Consider the following 14,204-nt stretch of genomic DNA (forward strand, 5'->3'; position numbering starts at 1 on the left):
ATCAAATCAAACAATTTCTAAAATAGAAATCACTCCTGGCAAGCCTTGATGCAATGGTAAGGCGGTTCCATTGTAATCAAGTTGGTCACGAGTTCGAGTTTGGAAACATCCTGTCTACAAAAGCAAGGGTAAGGCTGTGTATATAAATTTATGACCATCCCCAGACCCCGCAGTAGCGGGAGCCTCGTGCATTGGGTACGTCCTTTTTAAATCATCCTTGAAATTAAAATAAAAATCATACCAAACCAAGCCTTAGAGAGGTGGTCCAATTCAAGTGTAAGAGAAGGATGGAATAGTTTAGAAATATAACTGTATAGGGTAGGTTGGGCTGAAACCAAGGTCTCAGCCCTATCCCAATCCACAAGCTGAAAAGCCAGTCCAAGCCCCGTCGGGCTTAGAGTGGACTTGGACTCACTGGGCCAAACTTGCACCACATAGCAGAAAGTATAACAAAGTGTACTTCTGTAACAACACTAGTGCAGTGCAATTCAGGATTGGAATGTCGCCACTTGGTAGGCGTGACATCCAACAGTCCGAGCTCAAGAAGAAAGAAAAAAAGAAAAAAAACTATCCGTGGCTTCTCATTCCCATTCAATGGTTGCAAGCATGCATCATAGATTACCTTTCCTTTTTCTGTGGGAAGACATTCAGTCTAGGGGTGTCAATTCCAAGCCCAGCCCTGTAGGACCGATCGAGCCCATTTGGTTAAAGCCTGACATGGCCTGATTATTAAACATGTCGGTCAGGCCTAAGCCCGACACGTTTAATAATTGAAAGGTCTCGGTGTGGAGTCCTAACCCATCAAGCGCCCAACAGGATCAACAGTTTATTGGCCGGACTTAGCCCGACCCTTTAAACTCGTGATTGTGAATTTGCACTCTATAGTCCGTAATTACCATTTGATTTCTTCCCTGACAGCCCCCTGCTTCAGTCTTCACAGAGCCACAAGTTCTCTGCAACCTGTTGTCTAGGTATAGGCCGTGAGATTCAGATCTCTTACTATTCAAAAATACATGAACAAGCAATCTAACGGTTAAAAGTTAGACCGGAATTGATTGGTACCAAACTGAATAAGCACCTCATAAAGACTCATAAAGAAAATAGCTGTCGGAATTCGGTAACCGAAACTCAAAAACTTGAGGGTTTTGTTTCTGATTTGAACCTTCCGAGGTTTCTGACAGGTAATCTTCTCGTCGATCTTCTTTTCAATTCACTGATTTGAGGTAATGTGGAAGTAGAATGCACTGATTCTATTGATTTCCTACAAGAGATTTCGTTCTAGTTTCCGAGATTTATCGATTTCACATGATGTTTTGCTTTTAGGGTTTCTTTTGTTATAGTTTGAATGAATTTTGGCGTTTTTTTGTTCTATACTCTGTACTTTGATTTGCCGTTGATCGATTGTGTTGTTTTAGGTTGTGGAATTAGGGTTTCTTCGTGTGTGTGTATGGGCACTAGAGAAAACTGAGGACTAGGAGCCAATAGTTTGAGTTGAATTATAGTGTTTTGATTTTAAAATTTCTGCTTTTATTAAGTACGCCCTTTTTTTTTTTTTGTGACAGGAATTCTGAATGCTAATTTATATGAATTTTATTGCGTTTGGAGAAGTTAGAATTTTTAATGTTCCGTGCATTGATGTTGCTGGTGTCTTCTAAATTTAATGAATATTTCAGGGAAATCTTGTGAATGATTATAATTGGAAAAAATTGTTTATGTTTAAACTTCCATTTCGAAGCATTCCTCCTCATTCTGTTTTTGGAGTGGATTCATAATATTTATACTAATCACAGTTCCTTTTCTCCTCCCTCCCCCCTGTTTGTTTGTCTTTGCTCTTTCTCAGCAGCATTATGTTGATTAGTAATAACATGATGCAGTGACTGATCCCATGTATGGAATAAATTGAGAAGATTGGAAAGTCCAGATTCCCTCTAGATGTTAAGTGATTAGAAAGTTCTTGATGGGGGCATTTCTGAGTTTTGCTGGTAACAGGTTCAGGGCAAGTGAGTATGGTGAGGTTCCACAAAAGGAAACCTGCAAGAGGCAAAGGATGTCATCAGGTTTTAATGACGAGAATCCGAGACTGATTCCCAGTCTTCCTGATGAGATATCAATGCAGATTCTAGCTAGAGTTCCCAGGATTTGTCACTTAAGTATTAAGAAGGTTTCAAGGAGCTGGAAAATTGCCATCACAAGTCCTGAACTTTTCAATTTGCGAAAAGAGCTTGGAAAAACAGAAGAATGGCTTTATATATTGACTAAGGTTGATGACGATAAGCTTTTATGGTATGCATTGGATCCTTTGTCCAGAAAATGGCAACTGTTGCCACCAATGCCCAACTTTGCTTACGAAGAAGAGTCTAAGCAGGGGTTATCTGCTGTTTGGATGTGGAATGTGGTCGGGTCAAGTATTAAGATTGCAGATGTAATCAGGGGCTGGCTTGGATGGAAGGATGGATTGGATCGAATGCCCTTTTGTGGTTGTGCTATTGGGGCGGTTGATGGCTGCCTCTATGTAGTAGGTGGATTCTCTCGATCTTCGGCCATGACGTGTGTTTGGCGATTCAATCCAGTTCTAAATGTGTGGAGTGAAGTGAGCTCTATGTCCATTGCTAGGGCATATTGTAAGACAGGTAGCTTGAACAACAAGCTTTATGTCGTTGGAGGGGTTAGTAGGGGTCGTGGTGGTGCTCTGACTCCTCTACAATCTGCTGAAGTATTTGACCCTTACACTGGGGAGTGGTCACAAGTCCCAAGCATGCCATTCTCTAGAGCTCAGGTCTTACCTACTGCTTTTTTGGCTGACATGCTGAAGCCTATTGCCACTGGGATGACTTCATACCGGGGAAGGTTATGCGTGGCACAGAGTCTGTATTCCTGGCCCTTTTTCGTTGATGTTGGAGGAGAGATGTATGATCCTGAAATGGATTCATGGGTTGAAATGCCAAATGGAATGGGAGAGGGTTGGCCTGCGAGGCAAGCAGGGACCAAATTGAGTGTTGTGGTAGCCGGGGAGCTTTATGCATTGGATCCCTCTAGTTCTCTAGATAGTGGTAAGATTAAGATATATGATCACCAAGAGGATGCATGGAAAGTTGTTGTAGGGAAGGTTCCTATTCGGGATTTCACTGATTCGGAGTCTCCATATATACTTGCTGGTTTTCTAGGGAAGCTTCATGTCATTACGAAAGATGCCAACCATGAAATTGCAGTTCTGCAGGCTGACCTCCATAATGAAATAAGTTCGTCTCCCTCAACTTCATCTTCCTCAGAAAGAACCACGGGTGAAACTTTCCCTGCCTGTGGTTCATCAATGCCTTCTGATTTGGGCCAACTGTGTGACTCAATGTCACAAGCGGAAACCAAAGCCTGGAAGGTTATTGCCACTCGGAATTTTGGGTCTGTTGAGCTGGTCAGCTGTCAAGTACTTGATATCTAACAGTATTAGCAAGGTTACACCAGGACTTGATTGTATAAAGAGAAAGTCAGAAGTAGTTTCTGGTGACCATTTCTGGGAATTATGAAACTCATAGTAGTACTCGTGCTGTCACTGGATCATTGCAAGGAGGGTGGTTAATGATTTTAATGACCCCTGCTGATACAAATAGGTGGACTGCTCAAGTTTAGGAGTAATCCCTTTTGAAGTTTCATTACAAAATTCAGATGTGACATCTTATTTGATGCATATGAAGAAGGTTGCTTTGTCTATGAATTCAGGGTCTTGCTGCACGAATTGATTTGTAAGATGTTAATGCAGGTATGGTTTATTAAACTTCCCTTAGTGGCAGACTTTATCTCTCATCAAGTCATCATTTCCTTGATTGGGAATTGGCAATATTAGTTATGTATCTTCTCCTTTCTTGTATCCAAGTAATAAAATTCTTGCAAGATGAATGAAAAATAGGTTTGTAAAGAGGGAGAACTACGTTAATGCTGCACAACTTGCTTCTAGTTTTTGTTAGTACATTTTTACTTTTGTGTGAACAACTTAAGGATTTTTATTGCTGTATGTCATAAGACTAGAAATTGGAATTGTCTCTTGTTTCAAAATGGACTAAGGATCCGGTTGTACCTTTGTTGAGTGGGAACAGTAAATGACCAGGAAGTTTACTCAAAAACAAACCATATGATTGCCTAGTGGCCAAATCGGAGTTTTTTGGGCAGGATTGCTAGGCTGGGCTGGGTTCAATCTATAAGGCCTCAGCCCAGCTCCTGTCTCAACCCTAGCCCGCCTTGTCGGGATTTGGGTAGGATTGCTTGGCCAAACTTGCACCCGTTAGGTGAATCCTAAGGTCCATTGTTTACCTGTAAAGTTTCAGTCCAATCCGAATTTGTCCAGTGACAAAACAAAGTACTAAAAAAAGTCAGCAACAACCAAGGTGCTATAATGGAATGCATGGACAAACATAGGAGGTTATATGCTTGGATGTTTGTCAGCAATTTAACATGTGAACAATTTGCAATTTTGATTTTATAAATCAAACTCGTTATTGGTCCAAAATAGAACTGAAATGATAAATGAGGACTGGGGAAGAAAACCCGACTGAAACCAGACAACATGATCAATTTTTTTTGGATGAAGGTAATCACAAAAACCACACGCCAGACCGACAAAACTCATTTGACATCCTTAAACTCTAAACTTCACTTATCTCTCCAATCAACAGATGACACGTATTGGGATCCAAAAGCTTGAAACTACGTGAGCAGTTCCACTCATGATCAGTCCAAGAGCACGAGGAAGCAGATGAGATCAAGATTTCTTCAACGCCATCCATGTGGACGTTCAACTTGAGACCTCCCACCATGCCAACTGCAAGACAGTTAGACGGTTCCTGTTCAAGAAGGGCACGTTTGACGTAAGCTCAGGACCACTTGAACTTGGAGCTTATGTGGATCCAGGGCAATCTTCTTCGAACATATAAATGCAACCGTGATAACCCCATGCAGGGGAAGATTCATTCCACTATAAGTACTGTTCTTTCTGTCCTAAGCTCCACAATTGTTGTTTCTCCTGAGATCTAACTTAGGTATCGGAAAGTCCAGCTCCAGTCGTTGACCTCTTTGTCTCTTCCTTGGTTCTCTTGTGTGTAGGATTCACTGTGGTAGATCTCAACGGCAACAGAAATCATTGCTTGAAGCAATGGTAGATCACCATGCTTCAGGGTCCAATCATAGTCAAATCATCATGGGTGAAATTACGGTGAAGAAAAACTAAATCCATTTATTAAACAAGAGAAATGAAAAATATATTGTAATGTATTTTTATTTTTTATTTATTTCTTTCTTTTTAATGTCTGCATTCAATCAATCATGGAGAAAATATAAAAATATATATTGAGAACCCAACAATAAATAACATTTGGAATTCGCTTGCAGCTGAAATATCATTATAGACTCCACATCACAGTCATAGTTTGAAACATCAGCATTCAATTAAAATACTATCCAACTCTTCCATCATCCCTGATCATGGAACAATTGCATAGTTAACGTTCTGCAAGTGGCTTAATGACCTCTAATGCTTGAAGATAAACATGATTTTTGGTTTCTATCTTCTGTAGTGTTTGGAGTGAAAAAACACAAGATATAAAATAAATTGTCTTAAGCCTGCCATGATATATATATATTTTTTGGATAATTAATCCTGCCATGATATAGTTGAGGTTCATTCATGTTGTGGTCTAGTATGATCAAGGGTGAACTGTCTCTAGTATGCAGGGTACAGAGTCTTTAATTAAGAGAAATGTGGATACTATTGAAAATAATACCAAAGAAATTGAGAATATAAAATTTATCTTAATGGCTTAATTCTTGAAATGAAAATAACCATGTATTGTAAAAGAGTTTTATATACGAACGAAAATCACGGAACACTTGGTGTGGTTGAATCGTGTTAAAACACGGAGGGCTGTTGTAGAGGACTTGTGGTGGGAACAATATCCCTTTGTGGAGATTTTCTTTGTAAATATATTTTTTGGTCTGTTCTAATAAATTCAATTATTCATTAAAATACGTTCAGGAACTTTGAATCATGTTCTGTTTACCAAGTAAGACCCGGCCGGCTAGGCAAGAACGTGTAATGATCTATGGATTTTCAAATCATTGAAATGGTTGTCATTAAGGACTTAATGTTAGATTCTCCTATTCCATGATTTTGCTGCTAAAAAATAAGGTTAAAGGGACATAGTAAGGTGAGTAGCAACTAGCAACACAACCAATCAAAAATTTGGAAAGTGCAGCTCACACATTCGAAAGAAAAGGGAAAAACTTTGATCTATAATGTAAATGGAAAATCAGTGCCAAAGGATGGAATCGAATGACATATCAAAAGGACACAGTAATGATAATGGAATCATCATCATTCTGGTCACAATTGGTTCTTCGGTTTGTTCTGTTTTAAGGACCAAGAATCTATCACTCTCTAGCTTCTTCTTCCTTTTTTTATTTTAGGGTAGAGGATTATCTGAACAAGCGGCATAGAGAGCACATCGATAAACGGTTTCATACATAGGGAGGTTAGAGAGGTCATTTCATATGGGTGAAGATAGATAGAGAGAGGGTGCTAGTGTACCCTCTACGATTGGTTAACTCAAAGAACCTTTTCCTTTTAAGGGGTGGACAATTGGGTATCCTCAAAAGGACAACTATTCGATTCTCTGAGCTGCCGAGCAACGTATGTTAGCACCTTTGTATCTACCTCTCTCGTCCCACATGAAATGACCTTGCTATCTTTCAATGTATGATATCATTTTGTGCACCTTATTGGTGCGCTCCTCTATACCTCTTGCTTAGAGATCTCTCTTCCAAAAAAAAAAAAAAAAAAAAAAAGATATCCATAACTATGTAGTGGGATTAGTCTTGTTTCGTTCTTCCATATACTTATTAGAAAACTTTCTTGCGAAGTCTATGAATCGAATAGGTAGGGTCATCATCATCTTCATTATCATCTTGGCCTTACCCTAAACCCCCACTAAGGTCAACTTCATACATCCCATTCGGTCAATTTGTGGGGCTGGTTTTCTGTTGAAGGATAATTTCCAACTTTTCTCACAAACCACAATTTCATGACTTCAATCATGTTGAGAAGACAGATTCAATAATATCTGCAGCATAAACTTGAAACACTTGAGCAATTTAATTCTCTTTATTTATAAGTTTATTTTAAAAAAAAATTCATTTATGATATTTTTTTAATGACATTTATTATATATTTACTCACATCCTAACTGTATTGGACTTTCAATGAAACTCTCTATCCTTTCTGACCATATGGGCCTCATTGTTGACGAAATCGAGTAGCGTGCTGTTGGAGATTCTTCTCACACTAACAGAGTGGGGACCCTCACCCTTTATTTTGATTAATGTTTTGAGCTTAATACTCTATTAATTTTTAGTCATAATTTCTAATGTATAAAAATTTTAAGGGAATATTTTCTTTAATTAATTCTTACTAATTTTTTAGTTATCTTCCCTACAGTAAGCTCCGTTTGATTGCAAGGAAAAATTAAACAAAAGGGATGTTTGGCTATTCTGAGTTAAATTAACTAGTCTTACAATCAACCATGAATGAAGACTGCATCGATCACAAGCAAAGATCAAATTGACCAAGACAAGAGAATGTATAGACATTTTTCAGGTTAAAAGGTTAGCGATGAATATATTAATGATAAGCCCTTGTTACGTGGCGATAAATTAAAGGTTTACACCACTGTTGAAGAAACTTTCAAAAAAAAAAAAATAAAAAAAATTTGTGATTTTACTAACGAAATCAAGTTGAAAAATCAGTTTCAAATTATAATATGTCAAATATTCTTTGTTGTGTATTTACTATTATTTAAAAAAAAAAATCGCAATCACTACTGAATGTATAGAGGCAATACCATGTTACACGGAGAAAGAACATAGATGTTTACAATCATGATCTCTTACAATGCTTCCACTACTAGAGTGACTTTGATACCCTTTAGAAGTCTAGTCAATATTGATTTCAAATAAATTGAATGGATCACATGATTTACGCCTTTTCACAGGGCATCCTGAGATAATATTTCTGTCCCCTGGGTAGATACTCAGATATGCTCACCCAATGACTCAGACGTTTGTATAGAGACCATGCGACCAAATAGAGATATCTTGCCCTATTCTTTTTCCTCAATTTATATTTTTTCCTTTATAGTCATATGGGTCTTTTGCTATATTGAATATTTAAGTTTTTTTTATTTTATTTTTCAGTTTAGTTTTCTTTTTATTTTTTACTTTTTATTTTTTGGGTAAAGAGTTTAGTTTTCTTCAGCTTCCATCTTCTCGTTATCTTGGCTCAAAAGTAGGAAAAAGAATAGAAGGATAGAATTTAGCGTATTAAAACAGTGATGGTGTAGTCATCGGCTGTTTTCCGCAGAAAAAAGAATCCCTGGAGACATGTCATGTTCTTTCATTCGCGCGTTTCAGTAAAATCTCACTTTCGAATTTGGCGTCCGGTTTGGCTCCTTTAACAATAAAAGGAGGTTAGTAGTGCTCACGTTAAGCTGGAAAGCGTCTCTTTTCGCCTCATTAATATATATTTTTTCTAGCTCTGAAATGGGTTTTCGTTAGATATGGAGATGGATTTTTGGAGTAAAAGTTTTTTCGTTTCTGGATGGACCTTAAGTGGGCATTCAGTAGTTTTTCCTTTAATCGTTTTTGATGTTTTATTGGCTTAGAATAAGGAGATTGATCTGGATTTGATGGGTCTTTTCTGTAATGACAAGAAAAATTGGTGTTAAAGGAGAATATTGTGAAAAAAGAGATGCTTTTGGGTGGGCTTCTGGAGAATCTGGCAACAGAGGCAGTGCTTTTTTTTTTTGCTTCTAATGGATGCCTATGAATCTAATTGATGACTGGGTGATAGCATAATATCGCCAAATTTAGCCTAGCTTCTGATTGTTTTCATTTCTAAGATTGAATATATCGAGAAAAGGCTTCCTCTGATGAACATGTTAAGAAAAGTCACTGTGGGTCGATTCTCTGAGTTAAATATATAATCTAAGTGATGTGAAGCGAGGGAGGGTTGTCTTTAGAGGTTACTTAATGGCTAAAGAGGAATTGATTGAGCTCAAATTCAGGCTTTTCGATGGAACTGACATTGGACCCAACAAGTACAGTCCTACTACCACTGTTGGAACTGTTAAAGAACTCATACTTGCTGAATGGCCCAAAGGTTAGACGTTTTTTCATACACCTTGCTTTTACTCAGCATTGGATCTTGATAATTCTGGATCTCTCTCTCTTTCTCTCCCTATAGGTTATAATCTTCGTTCTTCTACTTTCGATTGATAGCCTGTGTTAAGAATCTTTTTGGTCTTAAGATTTAGTGTTCAGGCATAAAGATATTGATAGTTGTTCAATTTTTTATGCTTTTATCAAAAAAATTTATTGTGCCATGCCACCAAATTACAAATATTCTTGAACGGTGGGCCTGTGCAAGTTTGTTGTTTTTTAATCGGGTGCATAGATGGTGAATCTCAAACATCATGATCTGTTATGATGATCTTTAATGCACCACATTAAAAACCAATCCAATTGATCAACCCATCTTTATGAAGTTTAGAGTGTAGGTGTTAACAGGTGGGTTCTGAATTATCTGGATCATATTAAGCTTCTGCTCTAGTATATATCTTGCATCTCTTTCTCTCATCTTTTTTTGGAATTGAACCCATGTCTTCACCGTGGACATAGCCATTACTGGGCTCCCATTTGGGTTCTTGTTTTTAGTTCACACCCCATAGCATTTGTGTTATGCTGATCAGAAATATTTTTTTAATTCTGTCGTTGACACGATCTCAACCTTTTTCAAAATGTTTACTTGCCATCCTGCCTTGTATAAAACTTACAGTGTCTACTATATTCAAGTACCTCATTGGCATCTCAAAAATCTAAGTTCGTTGATTGATAGGGATCTGTCTTTTCTGGTACTTGTAGAGTGTTAATGTAGAGCCCTGGATAGCCTAGAAAGCCCAAATATTCCTTTGTGACTTAAATGATTTGGATTTCATTATATATTCAGGAGTGTTGCTTCAGAATGGCTGTGATTGAACCAGGAAATGTAAACTATGTGGGTAAATTGATTTCACTTCATGACCCTGTGATTGTCATTTTGTGCTTGCTTCCCAAGTAACAAGGTTCCCCCCCCCCCCTCTTTCCCCTCTTTTTTTTTGGGGTTGATAGAGACGATATGTTGTATTACATTAAAATTCCTTAAAATTGAATTGCTTTTGTAATATATGATTTTCGCATTCATTCACTTCCCTCTCACTGGCTGTCTAATTTTCTGACTTGAGTATGTCTTTTGTTTGGTAGACAAAGAAAATGCTCCAAGGACAACAAGTGATCTGAAGCTCATCAATGCAGGTAAGATATTGGAAAACATCAAGACCCTTGCGGAGTGCAGAGTACCAGTTGGAGAACTTTCAGGCGGAGTAATCACTATGCATGTTGTTGTGCGCCCTCCATTATCAGACAAGAATGGTGGTAACTTCACAAAACACATTATCTTTCATTTTGACATAGTGGAATGTACATCACTTAAGCTGTCTTCAGAACTTACCATGTGAACCTAATCTACCTAGTAGTCTATCAGGTCATCGTGAATTGAATTCGATAACGATAACTACCAGATCTTAATAAGGATGTTAATAAGTACCTTATCAACCTAGCTTTTCCTAGGTCCACTGTCTTTATCTGTATTGATAATCGAGTTAGTTTCCTATCCACTTTCAGTTACTGAAGAAGTATATTCATGAATTTATTCCAGATACTATCAAACCTGAGAAAATTATATTAGTTGATATATATATATATAAAATAAACAGTCAAGTACTAGTTGGTATCTATATCAATCACCTTTGGCTACCTAGAAATGAAAAAATTGTCATTTTAGTCCAAAAGAGGTATCCGATCTTCGTGTCATTCAAAAGTGAGATAACTGGTCAACTACAAGAACAGTGATTTTGGGTAATACCCAAAATCGTGGTATCCTGGAGAATTGGGGAATTAAAGTGAATTTACTACCTAGAAACCATTTGCTGTGCTTGGACAAGGCTCTTAGAAAGTGGAAGGAAAATCTCTTGCTCACTCGTGCAGATGAGGTAGAGACCTAAATCCTTTCAGGTGTGATTCTTGCCAAATCTTATTATACTTTTCTAGCCCTTTTTCTCTTCCTACCATGATCAGAATTTGGTGCATGTTTGCTGAGTGTAACACTAGTGTTGTCAAATGGGAAATATTTCAGGGGTAGAAAGGGTTAAAGGCATGCACAGTAAGGTTCATAGGATCTTGTGGTATTCATTGTAATCCTCCAAGGCTTGTCCCACTTATTTGGCAATGGGTATTTCTGTTTCCCCTTTCCAAAATCCTCTGATACTGTGTATCTAGTAAAACCATGACAACATATTTTACTACCTTAGTTCATATTCTTCCAGTCTTTCTATCCTCATTTTAGTGGGAAATTCACATCAACTGGAGAATTATATTAATAAGATTTGGAGACATACTCCAGTTGAAGTACAGGGTTCATAATTTATTTTCAACAGGTTGCTCTAGGTGAGAGATGGATTCAAAATAAATGTCATAAGATTAGTGAACAACCTGAGTGGTGTTCCAGTTCTGAAGAAAGCTCATGTGGTAGTACTCAACTGTCCTCCCTAGTCAATAAACTTGTGCTGTGTTTTATTTTCTGAATAGGTTTTAAGGAGTATAATTGGAATGCTTCCTTCCGGGTATATCCATATTGTTTGGAAGTTGACACTATGAAAGATTATAATGTGTAACTTGTGTGGAGGAGCTTGGTGGTAATTCCCATTATAAGTCCCTAGTCCCTACAGGTCAAGTGTTTACTAAGGGTCAATTGAATTTGTGTCTCCTTCATTTACATTTAGTGCGACTGAAGATAAAATAGTTTTTTTAAGATTGATTAAGTGTTTTGGATGAATTCCCGACATCTGTCACCAAAGAAATCACCAAAGAAATTTGATTCATTCTTTTTATGCTTGATGGTCTCTCCGCTTGGGCATTTGGTCCCTCTTTTCTTTTAACAGGAAATCTCGTCAGTGGTTATTTGATAATTTTTAGTAGATGAAGACAGGTCTTAAACCAGACTAGGTTACAGGGACACCCCCACCCCCAAGGGACTCCACTTGTGATGAGAAATTTGTACATTATACCTGTATGATTGTTCCCTACACAAAGTAACCCCTTCTACACTGCTCATCAGGTAGATGCCCCTCTACATCAGCTGTGTATGTGATTTTTTCGTCCACATCCCTGTATTCTACCATATATAGCTGCTTTAGCATGTCTGCCACTGAATATAAATAACCTGTTGAGATATGTAAACCCGATAAGGGTATTTTGGGTATTTTCTATGTTTTATTTCCTTTATATCCCTCTCTAGCTATCATAGTCGGCTATGTAGGAATATATTTGTAATTCTGCCCTATTAATGAAATCTGTAAGTGAAGAGGCAGAGTGAAGACATAGTTCACTCAAGCATTTCAGCTCTCAATCATTCTTCTCATCTTCTAACGTAACCATATATAGTGTTAATCTGTTTGAGGTATTAGGATAAGCAGTGGTTCCCTTTTGCATGGCATTGAACTAATATGATCTGAAGATCATAATGATGGTGAAGGGTCAGTATTTTTAACATATGAATATCTTTTAGGCCTCTGCCAAAATCTGCCACATATAATGGTGTTGGATTCCCAATGCATGAGAATCCTTTCACCATATAAAACAATTAGGAAACCCTTAAATATATGGAAACCCTTCATCATCCAAACCAAGTAGGCAACACATTTCCTTTCTTTCTTAATATTTGAATGCATGTAAATGAGTAAGTTAATTTGTTTGCTGTACAAGTGCATAGATGTATTCCAATAAAAATTTCAGGAAAAAAAAAAGAGAAACAATTGTAATTACACACCTACATTGATGTGCACATTAATAACAAAGGCTAGATGCAGAATGCTAGTCCTCACCCAAAATCTATCTAATATTAACATGGTGTCTCATTTGCAACAGAAAAACAGCTAGCTGACTCCCCAAAAAAGAATAGATGTTCATGCTCAATCCTCTGACTCCAAATGATAAGAATGACAATTCATCACGGTTGTCGTTTCCTTCCCATGTGTCTCGAGTATATGGGTTGCTGGGAGGCTGATCAGATTATGTAGTTCAGCTATGCACCTAGTCTGAAGCCGATGGCAAAAGAAGCTCAAGTGCCTCACTTGTTGTATTGCATAATCTTCTTCTTGATTGTGTAGTTTCTTGTTTCCTTTCAAAATTGGAGGAAATATATATCATACTATCATATATAAAGAATGAATGGTTTTTTGATTGTTTGGTATACTTTTTCACTTGACAAAAAGCCCTCCTATACATCATATTATTATGGGAGAGGGTTCTTTAAGCAAGCAGGGTACTCTACACCCTCTCACAAAGATTTTTTTAAATAATCATCTCTTTAAAAAATAATATAATAATTCATGTGATGAGGCGAAGTATACGCCTTAGGCTCAGAGAGCCTTTACCCTATTATTATATTAGAGATTTTCTTATTGATATCCCCTAAGGTGTCGAATAATTTATAACCTAACTTCTGCCTTTATAGTGTAAAATCTTTTTCTCTATTGAGGGTAAATCATGTTGTTTCACATGTGGACTCAAAATTTGCAAGACAATGACAGTTTTTTATGATGACTTTATGATAATTCACTTTCAAAATCCTATTTTACCTCTGATATAAAGAACTCTCGGGAGTAAAACAAGGAGAAATTAAAATGTGCCAAATTCTAAATACACCTATGGAGGTGTCTGTATGTTTTAAAGTTAATTCCCCCACTTTCCCACTCATCTCTCTCTCTCTCTCTCACACACCCCCCCTCCCCGCCCACTCTTCTCCCCTTCATAGACTCTTTCTTTCTCCCACTGTGACCACGTTCTCCTCCCCCCCCCCCCCCCACCCCCGCCCCCAACATTTGCCTATTCTGCTTGGAACTCATAGATGGAAAAGCAATACAATAGAAGGGGACAAGCTGACAAATTTCTTCAATAAAAAAATAATTTTTATGAAAATAAAACACACTAATTAATGAAAAAGAAAGTTGAGAACATCATTCCTTAACAGAGACTTGTACTCTCTCCAGCCTCACCTTGGAACCCCACTTATG

The 14,204-nt window shown here is 37.5% G+C and overlaps 2 protein-coding genes across 4 annotated transcripts; both read left to right on the forward strand.

The window, feature by feature from the left end:
• The first annotated feature begins 1,089 nt into the window (after positions 1-1,089).
• LOC122667735 (F-box/kelch-repeat protein At1g22040-like) lies at positions 1,090-8,967 on the forward strand. 2 transcript variants are annotated; one of them, XM_043864136.1, is made up of 3 exons: positions 1,090-1,181; positions 1,844-3,335; positions 8,957-8,967. In XM_043864136.1, the coding sequence occupies exons 2-3, from the start codon at positions 1,958-1,960 to the stop codon at positions 8,965-8,967; spliced, it is 1,389 nt and encodes a 462-aa protein (XP_043720071.1). In that variant the 5' UTR covers positions 1,090-1,181; positions 1,844-1,957. The 2 variants fall into 2 exon arrangements, with proteins under 2 accessions (XP_043720071.1, XP_043720070.1); XM_043864135.1 differs by lacking the exon at positions 8,957-8,967 and having other exon boundaries at positions 1,091-1,181; positions 1,844-3,946.
• A 97-nt stretch (positions 8,968-9,064) lies between these two features.
• LOC122667736 (membrane-anchored ubiquitin-fold protein 3-like) lies at positions 9,065-13,381 on the forward strand. Of its 2 annotated transcripts, none has more exons than XM_043864137.1 (3): positions 9,065-9,196; positions 10,336-10,506; positions 13,057-13,381. In XM_043864137.1, exons 1-3 carry the CDS (start codon positions 9,067-9,069, stop codon positions 13,110-13,112), a joined length of 357 nt encoding a protein of 118 aa, XP_043720072.1. In that variant the 5' UTR covers positions 9,065-9,066; the 3' UTR covers positions 13,113-13,381. The 2 variants fall into 2 exon arrangements, with proteins under 2 accessions (XP_043720072.1, XP_043720073.1); XM_043864138.1 differs by having other exon boundaries at positions 10,336-10,503.
• The last annotated feature ends 823 nt before the right edge of the window (positions 13,382-14,204 follow it).

Source organism: Telopea speciosissima, chromosome 7 (genome assembly GCF_018873765.1).
Source record: "Telopea speciosissima isolate NSW1024214 ecotype Mountain lineage chromosome 7, Tspe_v1, whole genome shotgun sequence".
NCBI classification, from domain to species: domain Eukaryota; kingdom Viridiplantae; phylum Streptophyta; class Magnoliopsida; order Proteales; family Proteaceae; genus Telopea; species Telopea speciosissima.